General features: G+C 40.3%; 1 protein-coding gene across 10 annotated transcripts in view; it reads left to right on the top strand.

Annotated features, from left to right (window-relative positions):
• RREB1 (ras responsive element binding protein 1) overlaps window positions 1-16473 on the top strand; it is a 166996-nt gene that overhangs the window by 129847 nt on the left and 20676 nt on the right. For all 10 annotated transcript variants that reach the window (XM_087930819.1, XM_087930811.1, XM_087930820.1 and 7 more), the window contains 4 exons: window positions 367-511; window positions 1544-1680; window positions 9198-9387; window positions 9566-12254. In XM_087930819.1, the coding sequence (XP_087786945.1) occupies window positions 367-511; window positions 1544-1680; window positions 9198-9387; window positions 9566-12254 (3161 nt within the window). The remainder of the gene's footprint in view (window positions 1-366; window positions 512-1543; window positions 1681-9197; window positions 9388-9565; window positions 12255-16473) is intronic.

Below are 16473 nucleotides of genomic sequence, written 5' to 3'. Positions count from 1 at the left end.
TATTTTTCTACTTGCATTTTTACATGCTTTCGAACTGCTAGGTTGGCAGAAACTGAGACAAGTAACGGGAGCTCACTCTGTTACATGGTACTAGGGATTCGAACTGCTGAACTGCCGACCTTTCTGATTGACAAGCTCAGTGTCTGAGCCACTGAGCCACTGTGTCCTCTGTTGAAAAGCTTAGTAGATAGCATATTTAAAAAAAAGAATCAACTCTTATTATGATTGAGTTTCCTTAAACGAGAAATTGGCTTCTTTGCAAGTATAACTTTGATGAGAACTTCTTTCCAGTTCAGAACCTGTAATCAACGTCATCGTCATCTTCTTTTTTTTTTGCCTTCTCACTCTCTTCCCACCTGACTTTAGACATATGAAAATCCATGAGAAGGATGCAACGGGTGCCACAAGTACAACCCCTGCCTCTCCACTGAAACGCAGGCGCTTGTCCACCAAACGAAAATTCAGTCCTGAGACCGAGGCCGAGAAGGAAGAGCAGAGTCCAGCAAAGAAGGTCCTCTAGCCAAAAAAAAAAAAAAAATCCTGCAATTTATGAATTCAGTTAAATCATTTAAAAAGGGAAAGAAGGCAACATATAATAGAGCTTTAGAACAGCCCCCTCCCCAAACTTGGCAACTTTAAGACTTGTGGACTTCAACTTCATGGCTGGGGAATTCTGGGAGTTGAAGTCCACAAGCCTTAAAGTTGCCAAGTTTTTGGAGACCTCTGCTTTAGAAATTGTGCATACTTCTTATGAAAGTATTATGCAGTATTTTGGATAAAGACTTGTACTTAACAAAGTAACTAGTCAGGATAAGAAATAAAAACGTTGTGGGTTTTTCTCCAGCTCCTGTAGTTCCCAGGCAACAGAAGATGTTATGAAGATGTCTATTTATCTATGCTGATCTCCATTATTTACCTAAAGGACTGATGTTAAATAAATGATAGTGTATAAAACAGTATAACTTTGGATTATCTCCAAAGAGTCATGGTAAAATATTAGTGAAAACCACCTCTGTCAACATGGCAACTTCAAACAATGTTTTGAGTTCTGCATTTTGATTCTTTGTACTTATTATTATTATTTGGAATAATTTCATTCCTATACTAGCTTTGTTTGGAGTGAGTGATGATTGATTGTGATCCAATTGTTTTGCCTGATAACTTAGAGTAATGAAGTAATTGCCTCCATATGTTCATATTCTGTGTAATACCTCTTAAAGGGATAAGTTGGAGTAGAATGATAGAAATATCCAAACAAGTCAAAAGGGCTGGTTAAATTAAATTGGTTTGTAAGGAAATATTCACATTTCATAATGTGGAGGACTTTTTTTTAATGGATTTCCAAATACAAAAAGAAATTCCTGGTTAATTTGGGGGTTTATCCTTATTGGTCCATATAGAGTAAGTCCCTTTTTGTAACATTTAGCCAAGGGATAAAGCAGTGAATTATTTACCAGCTGAAATATATTGTTTTCAAAAATTGTTACTTGAATTGCAGCCTGGGTTTGAAAATTTCTTCTTCTTTTTTTAAAACCATGAACAGGTTGTGGAGGAACCACAAAATGGCGAAAGTGAAAAAAGGGCTGATGAAATTTATCGATGTCCAGTCTGTTTCAAAGAATTCTCTTGCAAGTATGGGCTGGAAACCCACATGGAAGTACATCCAGATACCTCATTGAGGTAAGAATAGAGCCATGAGATAGTTTGTGAAACACAAGATATTTCATGTTGATGTCACGTGTAGCAAACCTGAGACACGTTTGAACTCTTAAAGGGACCTGTTTCTAATGAAATGGGCTCTGCGGGCATTTTTAAGCATAATTAGGAGGCGTCATTGCTGTTACCATTACTTTTACTATCTTCGTGACAAAATAAAATACATCTTGGGAGGCACAATTTTGGCCTTGGAGAATTCTGGAAGCCCATACATCTTACAGTTTGCCAAGTTTGGGAAACTGTGGTATGGATGGTGTGATCTTTGTGCAATCAGGTCTCCCATGAATATACTAATCTGTTCTCATTTTCTATTCTGTAATCTACATGATACTGTTGCACTCAAATTATAGTGTGGTGCAAGGCTGGGAATTAATCTAGCATAGAGTATCAATCAGTAGTTGAGAGACAGGTCTAAGATGTGTCTCTCAGTAAGTCTCTTTGTGGCACTCAGAGACTTTGAGTTCCCATAGCACAGTAGATTGTGCTAAAAAATGAGGTTGGGCAGTGTGAAGTTCAGATGTTGTAAGAACTTGGCTGTTCTTTTAGCAGGCCATATGAACCAACCTGTCACATGTTATAATTTAGCAGTTTGTGCTTAAGCTGTTATGTGAACCTGGTAATTGTGTTGTTACTCTGTTTGATTTAGCATGGAATGTGAACTTGATCACTTGTAACATTATGTAATTCTTCTAAGTTTCCACTTTCTATGGTTTTTTTTTTTTTTTGGTTAAGTTGGCTTTTAACAACAACAAATTCTCACATTTGAAAGTGCCATACAGTTTAATTTAGTCCATTGATGTGCCTAATGTAATTTTGATAATGTTAATGAAATGAAATAGATCAGCAGTATTGGCAAACTAAATCTAACATCGAAGGGATAGCAAGTATGTCGTAATTTATTTTTAATTGCATCGTTCTATGAAGCCTCCTGAAATATTTTTGGCATAATAAGTCCTTGGGATTTAAGTGCACACAGGATTATTGTACAAATCAATAAAGTCTGAGAAGTGGCTGCCTTTGAAAACTCTGCAAAGAGAGGCTGTCAGTTGACCAGGTGGATTCAAACCCCTTCTTCTACTGTCAAATTAGCAAGTGAATAGGAAGGGGTTGATCAGTCTGATACTTGGGGAGTGAGCGCAATGCACCACTGCATTTTGAATGTAAATGTAAATCTCAAAACACATGCATTGATTAGGTGAGAGACTTCTCTTGCGGGTGGAGGGAAGCCTCTTTTGATGAGACACTCTGCCTTAGAAGATGTGACACTTTTAAAGTATGCATTTGCAATAATTACAGCTAAGGGCAGCCCTCTCCACGAGTGCTATGTGTTTGTCTGTATGCAAAATAATAGGGTCCTTCGTGGCACTGGCAATGGGCTGCAAATGAGGCGCTTACCCTAGAATTTACTCATGTCTAGACTCTTGTCCTATTGAAACAACCTGAAGCTAGCCACACTGGCTAGTTAGGGCAGAGGCATCTCTGACTGATGTCTTCTAGGGACCATCATCATCATCGCCACTAGAAGGTAGGCACAACACTGTCCTTTTCATCCTGGTTTCCCTCCTGCTAGGATTGGTTAAGACTCTAGTTTTCTCTTCAGTCAGGCCAGCCAGCAGGGCTCCAGCTATTTCGGTGCATTTATATAGGAGCATGATATAATTAGCTGAACTAGGAAATGCCACATGGCCAATAGGGAAAAAACAAGCAGTCTTTCACATGTTGGATTTTTTTTTTTTCCTCCTCTGAAACTGCCCCATGCCTGGTTTGGTTTTCCTACCGAAGATATAAATGTTACTTGCCCTCAGCATTCAACAGCTTCAGCAGTAGCAAAACTGAGTTACTCATAAAGTAATGATGAATTCATTTTCGATGAATGAGGATTTTATATCATAGAATCAAGATTAAAGCCACTAAGACCATTCTGCGTAAGTGTTTTAGCATATCCAGCAAAGAGGAACTTATCACTTTTTGGGTAATTTGTTTCATTGTTAAACTTCATATGGCAATAAAAAAGTTTTTTTTTTCTAACATTCCATTGGAATTTCCCTTCAATTTAAATTCATTATTCTGTATTGTCGAATTTTTTTAAGCAATGGAGATTAAGTATTGATTTTCTTCTGTGTGACATCTTTTTAGGTAGCATCCCAAATTCCATTTACACACACACACAGCTCCCGTACATTTTCTTCTTCCTATTTTCCCCCTAACAACAGCCTTGTGAGGTGGGTTGACTGAGAGAGAGAGTGACTGGCCCAAAATCACCAGCTGGCTTTCATGGCTAAGGTGAAATTAGAACTCACTTTTACCTAAAAGGATGTTGCATAGAACAAGATCGGTTTTGGGGTTACCACATTCTTCTTTCCTGTTCATCCTTGTTGCTTTCTCTGAACCTATTTCAATTTCATTGAATGCTCTTTAAAATGCAGTTGCCGGCATCTGGAAACTCAAAGTGAGATCTGACCAATGTTAGAAGTATTTTCTCCTGTGGTTTGGAAATTACACATCAATTGATCAGTTGGTTCTCTCTCTCTCTCTCTCTCCCCCCCCCCACTCCCTCTCTTTCTTTCTCCATCTCACACTGCTGAGTCATACTGATTTTTCAGCCATCTGCTACTCAGAAAACGTCTCCACACCTAATATTGCTCAACTTGGTACTCTATCCTGTTCAAGCTATTTCAGGCTTCTACATGCATTACTTTTAGATTTGTCTTTTAAAAAGCTCAACTTTTCAGCCTTTTTCCTAGCTTATCAAGCTCATTTCTAAATTGTATTTGTGTCATTTGCAAATTGGATAAGTATTTGCTTTACTTCATCCAATTCCTTAATAAAACCACATTCAAGAATTCAGGGCCCATGATCAAATTTTAACACTCCGCTCATTTGATGAAGAACTGCTCTTTAAGTATGATTTTCAAACTCACCTATATGATTGAGTTTGTTTCATGTGATTTCATGTGCCTTTTACTAGACTGTTAGTCAGTATGACATGAGGCACTTTATTAAATGCTTTGCTGAAACTAAGATTTGCCTAGAGCAGTCTGGTAAAGTAAGATTGGTGGTTGTTGTTGTTAGCAAGCCCATGTTGACTTCTGGTAATTGTTAACATTGTTTTTTAAAGCACACCAAGATCATTCTCTTTGTGGTCTGCTTTATAATCTTCCCAGGCATCAGGGCTGGATGTTCTGTAATTCTTTGGATTTTCATTTTCATTTTCATCTTCCATTACCTGGTACTTCACCCCTTCTGGATTTCTGGAATTTAATGCAAAAAAGCTTGACCAAGTCCCTCAGCAAGTTCTGAGAGGTACCCCAGGTTGCAATCGGAAACTATTCTACTTAAATAGGTGTTCCCTGCCTGTCTTTCTGTCAGTCTCAACTGTCAATCCAGCTCCTTCATTCTGCTTTTCAAAGTTGCTTAGGCGAATGCAAACCCTCCTGTTGGTGACAACTGAACAAAAATACAAGATAGTTTCATTCTTGGGCAGTTGATTGGAGGTTTGTACCTGATACTGGTTTCATTCTTATTTTGCCTTTCCTTGACAGCCAGCCTACCATGGTTCTTAGGTTTCTGTCCACCTTCCTATCTGCCCGTTTTCTACATTATAGCTCTCTAAGAATGAAAAACAATGCCTAACTCACAGTAAACCAGTGTTTGGTGGAATGTTGCAGTATATAGCATTGCACATAATTCTTGAAATGTATTTTTTTAAAACCAACTGAAGGTAAACCTCTGCAGGATCCCTGTCTTCATTGCTTTGTGTTTGTGATGTGAGATTGGGGAACTGGAAGTAACTGTGTGCACTGAAAGATGGTATCCCTTTACATTAAGTTCTGTAATGTAGGGCACTAAATGTCTACCTGAGTTTAAAAGGGAAAAGGGCTAAGGATGTGTCAAAGCTTGGTTTAGATATTATGGTTGCTAGGAAAATACCTGAGGGGATAGGGTTAGATCATTTTATCCTATTCTGCTTCTTGAAGGTTTGGTGCTGAAAATATGATGTGAATAATCAGAGATTTTACAATCAACTACACTTTTGAATACAATTAGGCAAAGAGAGAGAGAGGAACCAACTTTGATGAATAAGAGCTTTTAGATCTGAATGGGGCCAGATTTTTATGAACACGTAAGCCTGCGAAGGGAGCAGCTAAGTCTCTGACATATGTTTACTTTCTGTTTATTACTTTTATTAGCAAATATTGACTCCTTTTCTTCAATTTACACCTCCTGCCCTGTCTCCTCCTCCCTGTTCTGCCCTCCACAAATTCTAAACTTGTATAAATTTGCTTAGTCTCCTCTCAGCTGCTCCTCATGCAATCTCTTCCTTGACCATTATCAAACCTTTCCCTGGGAAACCTTTCACTTTAGCTGAAAGCCAGAATGGGAATCTTAATATGAAAATTCCAGTGCGCTCTGAGAAGTTACCAGAGCTTCCTGGTTGCAACCTAAACTTGTGCATGGAGGGTTCTTCTAGAAGGAACAGCAAGCCTGTTAGGCAGGGTGAGCAATATTATTTCCATACAGCAGCTGGCATGATATACTGGGGAATTAATTGAGTCCCATCATAGTATAGAACCTCTTTTCTTGGAGCTAAAAGCTCCTGATTGTGTTTATAAGCTGTTGAATAACAGTTGTCTTGTCCCACTATCTGTTGGTCAGATTTTCACCCTTGGCTCTTTTCCCTTTAGTATTAATGCCAGCTCCTCTAGTGCCAGTAACTGGGGATTAATGCAGCTGTTTGATCCCATTTCTCAGAGACTTCTGGGCAAAAGACTGGGCTGGGGGTTGTCATGAAAGGCAATCAGTGTGGCAAACTACTAATGTTAACAGGGACATAAACCAGTGCACATCTAATAAAGGTGGACATTGAAATCTTTTCAACAGAGACTAAGTCATTTGCTACTTAGTGCTTTTAACTTCAAAGCTGTTTTAGAATTCTGCCAATCTCTTCTTAAAGTAGAAGCAAAGGGGCATTTGGGGGTTCAGAAAATAATTTTTGCGATGTTCAAGAAACTTCTGCCTCAGGGTTGGTTAATGTAAACAATTATGTACAGTTCAGATTTACAGCTTTTTCTCCCCATGGCTAAAAGCTGGGAGTCTTTTTTTATTAAATAAAACAAAACAAAACAGTTTGGGCCTAACGTATTGCATGCACCAAAGTACTAACATTTGGCACATTTCAAGAAAAAGTGAAGCACTTCTCTGTTGCTTTTGATTTCAGTGTGAGTAACCTTAACTAGATCTTTAATAAATTTGTCCACTTAGAAGTTATTAATTTGGAATTAAAGTGGAAATAATATGAGAATTGTGTTGTCCTTTATTAGGATCAGTTCCTTCTTTCATTTGTGACTCTTGGGAAGGCGGGAGGGAGATGGATAATAAAAATACCTCTGCATGTGCAACAGAATGCCTTCCTTTGACAACAGAAATAGCAGCAGACTCAGAGAATTCAAGTCCTTTTTGAATATTCTTTTTATGTGGTAGCTGACACAAAGGCTTTAAAATGTAATCTTGTACATTATTTGCAAAATCCTGTTGGAATGCCTGTTGCAAGGGAATTTACATTTTGCGTACATGTAAATATGCTGTTACATATATCTGACTTGTTGGACCACTTGATTATTATTTTTTTGCTGTGTTTGAAAAAGCAGTGGAAGTTAAGTTCTGTTTGCAAATAACTAAAAATGTTAGTTTTCTGATGTTGATTCATAGCTTACATCAAATTGTCTCTGAAGAACAGCTGGAAAAATGCCTTGCTAGTACTGCAGCTTTAGTTGTCACTCTTGTTAGTCATTCTACTTTAAATCCCTCTGTCTGTTTCAATCTCTGCTTTATGTAACCATTCTATCTGTATTTAGCTTGACCTTATGTGTGAGGTGTTCACGTTAAGATTGCAACCTTTTCGTTTTCTCTGTTTTTTGATATGATTATGTTCAAGGTGTTATATGTTTTTTTCCATTGACACAGCCAACTTCTGTATAAAAAGGTACGCCTTTAAAATTCAATAAAGAGGCTCAAAATTGGTCCTTTAAAATGCTGTTCATAAATGCTTATGAATAGCCTGGTTTTAATTATATCCTTTTCACATCGATTGCAAGAATTAATAACAGAACTCTGTACAAAATTGTTTATATTTCCTGGCCTTTATTGCATTTAGTATTACATTGATTCTTACTGGGAATAGGATCAGAAAGTTCCATCAGACTGCATTTAAGCTAATTTGTCGATATTCTTAGAGGCAACAGAGATATTTCATTGCTCAAAGTGAAATCTGAATGTCAGTGAACCCGTTATTAGACGCAGTACTTCAATACGGATATTTGGGGAGAATTAAACAAGTAATTTGAAAAGTCATCCTGAATTAAGATTTCTGTGGATGTATTTGCAAAGCTGAAGTGTTGTATTTGGGATGAGTTTGTAGTTATTTTTCCTTGGTTAATTTGAGCATTAGCGTGAAAGTGAGCTCTTTTTTTACAATTTGTTCAGTGTATTTCTATCAGTGGAGAAGATAATTGGCTAATATTTTGGCCAGTGGTTTGCTATCTTCCTCTAGCTAGCTGCTGTTCCATAGTTTATTGTTCTTTTCTCTGTAATGGCCTCGTTCCAGCTGTTTGATGCTCCCAACTGGGATTCGCAGGAGAGCCCTTAAAAGCCCAAAGACTATATCACTTGTTTTCATCTTTCATGCCTTTGGAGTCCACTCACAATGACCCTTATTGTTTTTCGGGGGAAATGTAGAAACAAGGTGCCAGAGAGTAAGTGGGAGGTCTTGGGAGGAGCCGTGTGTTGAAATGAAGTGTGTCTGGTTGATGTTTTTGGGTGACTACTTCTTGCTCTGGTACTGTGACTTCAAGTTTCCATCTGCAATCATGGCAACAGGTGTTGAGTTTAGAATGCTGTTTTCTGACGTGATGTGATTGGATTCGCTTAAAGCATTGCACCATTAAAACAATTGAATTTAACAGATGCAGGAGCAATACTTGGGTGGAGGTCAAGGCTAAAATCCATATTTTAAATTAAAACAAATTAAAATTAATTGTAAGTTAATTGACATGATGCATACAGTTACCGTGATTTCTCCCGATTTCTTTAACAATTTGCACTCTACGTCATATAAACGTCAGAATTTGGTAATCACTTCTAGAGTCGTTCTGAGTGTCATACTCAAAGTTTGACAGGACTTATAGCCTGGGGAGCTCTGACTGAGCCCCTCACCATCATAAACCATGCATGCCATGAATTACAGAAAGATTCACGTGTCATGTTAAGTCAAAGCCAACAAACCCTGTTGGGAGACGATCATTTTGGTTATCCAGAAGCAACAATTACTTGCCTTGATTATAGGAACTTTTTAGCATCTGGTTTTCCATTATGATTTCACAAGGAAAGAGAATGGTAAGAAACAGGGTTCTGTTTGGACTGATACTGATGGTGTGATTATGTATCTTTCTCACAAGTAATTGTGCCCTTTTCCTCCTCTCTAGGTGTGATGTCTGCTGTATTACCTTCCGCACACACCGGGGTTTGTTGCGGCATAATGCAGTTATTCATAAACAACTTCCAAAGGATTCAACTGGAAAGCCTTACATTCAGAACAATCCTTCAATTCCTGCCGGCTTCCATGATTTGGGCTTCACGGACTTTTCTTGTAGGAAATTTCCTCGCATTTCTCAGGTATTTGTCCATTTCACCTGGCTGTTTGGGTGATATCCATACTTCCTTAATTGGGAACTAAATATTTGGAGCCTGGGTCTCTTAGAATCCATTTCAGTGGCACAAAAACTGACTGCTGTTGCCCTTTGGGTTTTGTGGATACTTTGATGCTCATGTGTTTTCTTGTGATGTCTCCTAGGTTTGGTGTGAAACAAACCTGAGGAGATGCACCAGTGATTATCATCGCTATATCTGTGAGATATGCAACAAGGCATTCCCCATGTTCTCGGCACTCAAGCTGCACAAAGACACCCATGCAACCGATCAGGGAAGAGAAGTGCACAACCTGCACTCGGAGGACACAGACCTAAAAGCTTACATGGCATCCTTGGGGCTGCAGCATACCAAAGACATTGAATCTGTCAAGCAGGAGGAGCTCGTGCCAGATGATGAGGTCCAAGAAATGCAGCTACGAACACTGAAATATAACCTACCTCAGGGACCTGGAAGTGATAACCAGTTGAACCTATCCCCTCTGGAGGCTGCTTCTGTGGGAGGCCCCTTTTCAGTCCTTCCCCCTACAAAAGAAAATATGAAGCTACTCTCACTACAGCCTTTCCAGAAAGGCTTCATAATCCAGCCTGACAATAGCACTGTTGTTAAACCCATTTCTGGTGAATTAGCTGATATCCAGCAGATCCTAAAGATGGCCTCCTCAGCGACTCCACAGATCAGCCTCCCACCGCTGCCTAAGGCATCTCATTTCTCATCCATATTCAAACATATGCCTCCGCTGAAGCCAAAGCCATTGGTAGCCCCTAGGACCGTTGTAGCAAGTTCAACGCCACCTCCGTTGGTCAACACTCAGCAAGCCTCACCAGGATGTATCAGTCCAAGCCTTCCTCCAGTACCACCCAGAATGGTCAAAACCTCAGACCAAGAATCAACGTCAGATTCTTCCATCGCACACAATAAATCCAGAACAAACTCCAGTCCTTCTCCTAAGGCGGAATCTTTGGGTCAGCATGAAATGAAAACTCAGCTGGAGCAAGACACCATCATAGAAGCCCTTTTGCCTTTGACAATGGAGACAAAAATAAAACAGGAGGTGACCGAGCGAGACTTCAAGGCCATCATGACTGGATCCGCAAACAAGAAAACCCCAGCTATGAGGAAAGTTTTGTATCCGTGCCGTTTTTGTGAGCAGGTGTTCCCGTTCTCCGGAGTCTTAAGAGCTCATATCCGTTCTCACTTAGGTATCTCCCCTTATCAGTGTAACATCTGCGACTACATCGCAGCCGACAAGGCGGCACTCATCCGGCATTTGAGGACGCACAGCGGGGAGAGGCCGTACATCTGCAAGATCTGCCACTACCCTTTCACAGTGAAAGCCAACTGCGAGAGGCACCTGCGCAAGAAACACCTCAAAACAACCAGGAAGGACATCGAGAAGAATATTGAGTATGTGGCCAGCAATGCAGCCGAGATGGTCGATGCTTTCTGCTCCCCAGACACCGTGTGCAAATTCTGCGGGGAGGACCTTAAACATTACCGTGCCCTCCGTGTCCACATGAGGACCCACAGCAGCTGCCAGAAGAAGAAGCCATTTGAATGTAAGGAGTGCGGCACTGCCTTCTCAGCCAAGCGGAACTGCATTCATCATATCCTCAAGCAGCATTTGCACATCCAGGAACGGGAGATTGAGAGCTATGTGCTGGCCGTGGACTGCACTCCCCCGGAAAGCCAGCCTGACCCTGTGTTACTGGAAGAAAGCACTTATCTGGATTGCAAATCTGTGTCGCCTTTCCTGGAATCGCAGAATGGCTTTTTAAGGGGAGCTCCCTCTCATGCCTCGATCAAACTTGAAACGGCAAATAACTTCTCCATGGATTTTGACGAGCCTTTAGATTTCTCACAAAAGAACAAAACTCTGAATTCTGTACTGGTCAAGCAAGAGAACCCGTTTGGGTCCTCTCTCTATGACAGCTCCATGGAGCCCATTGATCTGTCAATTCCCAAGGCTCCCAAAAGGGACAGGGATGAAGGGAGCGTGAGTGAGGATAAGAAGCAAGAGCTCCATGATGGCCAGGACGAGAAACTCCAAGGCTGTCTGCCGTCTCCTCCAACTAATGGCAGTCTGGAAAACTCAGCTCTCCGACATTCCCAACCACTGAAGGGACCACTTCATTTGACTGTCCCAATAATTTCTCCAGGCGTCTTGGGCAACTCGGTTTTGCTGAGGCCTTTGAGGCCCAAACCGCCGCTTCTCTTGCCAAAACCTCTCGCAACTAAAGAGCTGCCACCCCTCGCTTCCATTGCCCAGATTATTTCATCTGTGGCTTCTGCCCCAGCTTTGCTCAAAGCAGAAGTTGCAGACGCCGTCCCCAAGGTGGCTGTTGGCAGCTCCACCGCCTCTGAAAAGTTAGGAAGCCCCAGTCCTAAAGCAACTCTCCCAGCCACTGTCCAGACAGATACCAACACACCCAGTGACTTAACGAAGAGCACCAGCAGTCCAACGGGGTCGCAGAAATCCTCGACGTCTGGATCGGTGAAGAAAAGAGGCAGAAAGAAAGGCACCAAAAACAAGCCCAAAGCAAGCAGCGGTCTGGACTTGGAATCAAGTGGGGAGTTTGCCAGCATAGAGAAAATGCTGGCAACCACAGACACCAATAAATTTAGCACATTTCTACAATCAACGACGGCAGACTTTAAAGAAGCGGCTGATAAAAATGGAGCTAGTGACGAAGAGAGAGAGGTTGTTGAAGACAAACTCCTGCACGGAAAGCGAAACGCCTACTCAAACTGCATTCAGAAAATCAAGTGCCCCCACTGCCCTAGAGTTTTCCCCTGGGCAAGTTCTTTGCAGAGGCACATGCTCACTCATACAGGTAAGAGACCTCTTAAAAAAATGGCTGGGAGGTGGAGAGGAGGAGTTAGGGAGGGGCAGGATACACTCACAGGAATCTTAATTGAGTGACCGGGAGGGATCTAGAGAGAACAGCATTCATTCATTCATTACATCCAAAAGGAATTGCCAGGAAAATCTGCCAGCTTTAGTGTAATTGATAAGTTTGCCTTCTACTGCACCATTCTGGGGACATCCTGGTTTTTCTTTTTTTAATTGGGAAGTGTATGACTGTGCACGGCATTTGTGCACCAATAATTTAATTTGGTAAATTTATACAGCCGTCCATCCCTTATACATGACTCTGAGTGGCTAACGGTTAAAAGAAATAGAAAGAAAAATGAAGCACAGCCTGGTGATGAAAAAAATGTACATAACTTCAAACATTATAGAGCAGCAGCAGCAGAATTAATTGAACTACACACCATCAACCAGACAACACGCTCCCGTTCCCCACTATTTGCATGGATTAGCAGCAGTTGACCTCATGCTAGAGGGTTGACCCTTGTACTTGTACGATCAAATCCTGATTTACAGCCCAGTTTTCTATTTTGAGCATGCGACAACCAAGCAGGGTAGAGTGTATTGGGGGTGGGAGAACCCAAGACTCAGGGCTATAATGCCAAACTCTACTGTGGCAACTTAATCTCTCCAACTACTGCTCTTGAGTATAAGGATTTTTTTTTTCCCCTGACAAAAGGCAAAACTGGAAGGTCTGCAGTGTTGCAGAAGTAGTTTTGCTGTGCCCTAAGTTAGGGCCTTTTTAAAATGATAGATAGGTGAGGATTTCTGACTTAATTCTCCTACCCTGTCAACTAGAGTAGCTATAAGGTTTTGACTCTCATCCACTCCGTACCTTGGGTTTCGTCAGGGCTTAGAGATAATGGGAAGTATATGCCCAATAGGAGGATCCAAGTTGGGAAAAGCCAGGAGAGGAAAGGTTGGGTTAAATAGGTTGGGAGGAAAGAAAGAGAAGAAGGGAAGAGTACATTGTCTGCTTTCCTGCTGTCAGATTTGTTTCCCTTATCAGTTTTTCCATTTGCGAGGCTCAAACATTGCTTCCTCCTACATTTTAATACAGTGGAAAGAAGAAAAAACATTGAATAGCATTTGGAATAACAATAACAGCCAGAGTGCTGCTTCTTTCTGCTTCTCCTGTCTTCATCGCCTTCATTAGAAGTTGCTTTTCATGGCTCAGGAATTCTGGGTGTTGAAGTCCACAAGTCATAAAAGGGCCATCACTCCCCACCCCTGCTGGCAAAACTGCTGGCAAAATTGGCATTCATTTTTAATATTTAGGATGTTTGCAGAAAATTACTAAAAAGATCTTTCTTCCCCATGTAGAATATCTAAAATTTGCTCACTCTCAATGACTAGCAAGCTCTGATTTTGATGTATCCAATTCTTGAATTGAAAGCCACAGAAAAAATGCCTTTCTATTGACTCTCCTTAAGCATAGAAGAAAGGGGGGAAGAGACACACGTCTACTTACTTTTGTGTCTTTCTTTATATGGATCTCTCTTTTTATAAATTGCATCAGAACTTCTTGTTTATTTAAACTTAGCTTCCAAATTCTAAGATATGGATCTTTCTTCGTTACTTTTGGCTTTGGTAAAAGAAAAAAAAAATCACTTTTGTGGTTAAGAATGTGTGAAAAATACGCTAACTAGCTCCCCCCCCCCCCCAATCTGTTTGCACATAAATAATGTCCTTAAAATTCCTACAATTCATATATTGCTGGCAAATGCTGTTCGTTAGCTGTATGAATTATGTTATGCCTCTTCCCACCTATCCCTCCGTACTTCTTATCTTGCCATCTTAAATATATTCCCTCATCTTATTAATCCTGAATTCTGTTTTCTGTTTTGATATTTTAGAGCATTCAGTGTTAGATGCAACAGGAGCACTTGCGGATTGACTAGGCTGCTGAAGTTTGCAAATACAAAAAGGGCAACAGATTGGCATTGAAGAAAGTGATTAATTATTAAAATGCATTGCTCATACATAGTATTTCTCCCACCATTTTCAAGGACAGCTATGTGGTGCAGCCAAAGCAGTTGGCCTGCTTAAGCACCCAGTATAGGTGCTTGCTTTGTCTCAAATGAGGGAATCACAGGATTAGTCTCTTCGCCAATCTTGTTTCCTTTTATGGTGCTGTCATCGGGACAGGGTAGAATCTACAGGAAGGAATTGAACCTATTTGCAAGACAGGCAAGAGTTTAGTGTTGGGTAATAGCAACAGAAGAATAGTCCTAAAATAATTGTCACCAGTAGTGGTGCAGAAGGCGAAATTCCAAAATTGAAATCAAGCCAAGACGATTAATAGTCTTTGACTCAAAGTATCTGCTTACTCCTGAATGAGATGAACCATGTTAACCAAATGCCTTAGCCTTTTCCTTGAAAAATGTGGCTTCACTATTTCTGGTGTTTGGCTTTGCTTAAAGGCTGAATAAAAAAAAAGGTGCAGTTTAATAGCAGCCGTTGTCTTTGGGTTGCCTGCTCAGATGATAACTTCTGCCAATTTAGTCTTTACTATTGAACTCAGAATAGACCCAGGGCATCTTTAAAAACTTTAGTACAGTCTCCCCGAATAATCTCTTCGTTGATTTAACTCATTGTTTGGACTTATTGCCTAGAACTTGTTGGGTGGCTTTGTCACTTAAAAGAAAATCCCATCGTTCATACTTCCACATGCATTGAAAGGGCTAATTATTAGTAGACTTTCTCAGATACCCTCTGGGATGCAGTGTAGCGAAGGAAGGGAAATAAGAACAGTTTATTGTTCATGGGTGAAGCTATTTTTCATAACTACCTATTTGTTGTAACCTGGTGAGCATCCATATAGACTGTGATGAGACATACATTTGATAATTATGAACACTATTATTGCTAATAAAAGTTGTAGAATGCATAACAGTAGGTGTTGAGCATTTGGAAAGAATCCGAATCGAATTGATTCTGTCAATATGTTCTGTAAATTAGATGTTACTATAATATGCTGAATCTATTAATACCATTCAAATTAGGAGAACTTGGGTCTAGCAGTGCTTAGCAAACTTATTCCCTGGTGAGAATTCATTCAGCTGGGTCAACGCTGAAATAGCAGGTTTAAGAATAGTGTGAATCCCTCGTTTGGGCTTTGCAAATAATCCCTCCTGGAGCTCCATGTAAATGTTTGCTTTGTCTGATTTTTCCTCTTTTTCAAAAGTCCCACCCTTCAAAAAAATATTAATAACAACCATCAGGTATACATTCAATGTTCATGCCAAAGGACCAGAACATTCAGAAGAATGTTTGTCTGATGAAGGGAAGAGGCTGTCCATACTACATATCAACCAAATCTTGATAATATGTACAATTTATGAATGAATTGGTACTGCCATATATTTATATTTATTATTCCTGTGGTAACTTCAGTATTAACTGCTACTCACTGGAGCTAGGATTTCATACAATTACGACAAAATACAGTGCACTGACTTTCCCTCCATCCATTTAATTACACTGTTTCTTTTTATTTGTGTCTATTTTTTTCTTGTAATGCTGGTGTAATGATGAATAAATCAGAGCAAGCTCTCCATGTCTACCACACAGCCTGTTTAAGATATCCTTAAATATCTGCCATTGACTCCACTGTGGTTATGATCGTCTATTTCTCAGTGTTGATTCATTTGCTTGTGCAGCAGAATGGGGCGGGGAGGAGGAAGATGACAAATTCAAACTTGGAAAACATTCCTAAAATCTCACACTGCAATGAGATGATTCCCACAGTAGCTCTTGCTCCGGTATCAAGATTTTGTGGGTGTTTTTTTTTTTTTCTTCAAGGAAAAAGCTGTTCAGTGGAAAATAAAAAGAGTTTGGTCCTGGTTCACAATCTTAGCACTTTCGAATTATGCAAAACCAGTTCCTTTAATTGCCAAGGGAAGATTATGAGAATTTTTAAGCCCATCGTGTTTAGATGGGGCCTTTTGGGCTCAGTGTGTCAAAAATTCAGAAAACGCCTAATGACTTTACTGACATGTCATTTCCCCCCCCAACTAAACAATTCTTTATCTCCTCCCCACCCCCACAAATCTAGACCACAATGAACAGCAGCAGTTAGTGGTAGCTCTGAGGCTGGGCCTGAAGTCAAGGACCAGGCCTCAATTTCAGCCCTAGCACCAGTAATGCCACTCCAAAAATCACCATGTTCTCCAAGGTGT

This window comes from Pseudonaja textilis, chromosome 3 (genome assembly GCF_049901715.1).
Source record: "Pseudonaja textilis isolate UNSWEBS1 chromosome 3, rPseTex1.2, whole genome shotgun sequence".
NCBI lineage: Eukaryota > Metazoa > Chordata > Lepidosauria > Squamata > Elapidae > Pseudonaja > Pseudonaja textilis.
The sequence above is the reverse complement of the archived record's forward strand: the minus strand, read 5'-3'. Positions and strand labels throughout refer to the sequence as shown.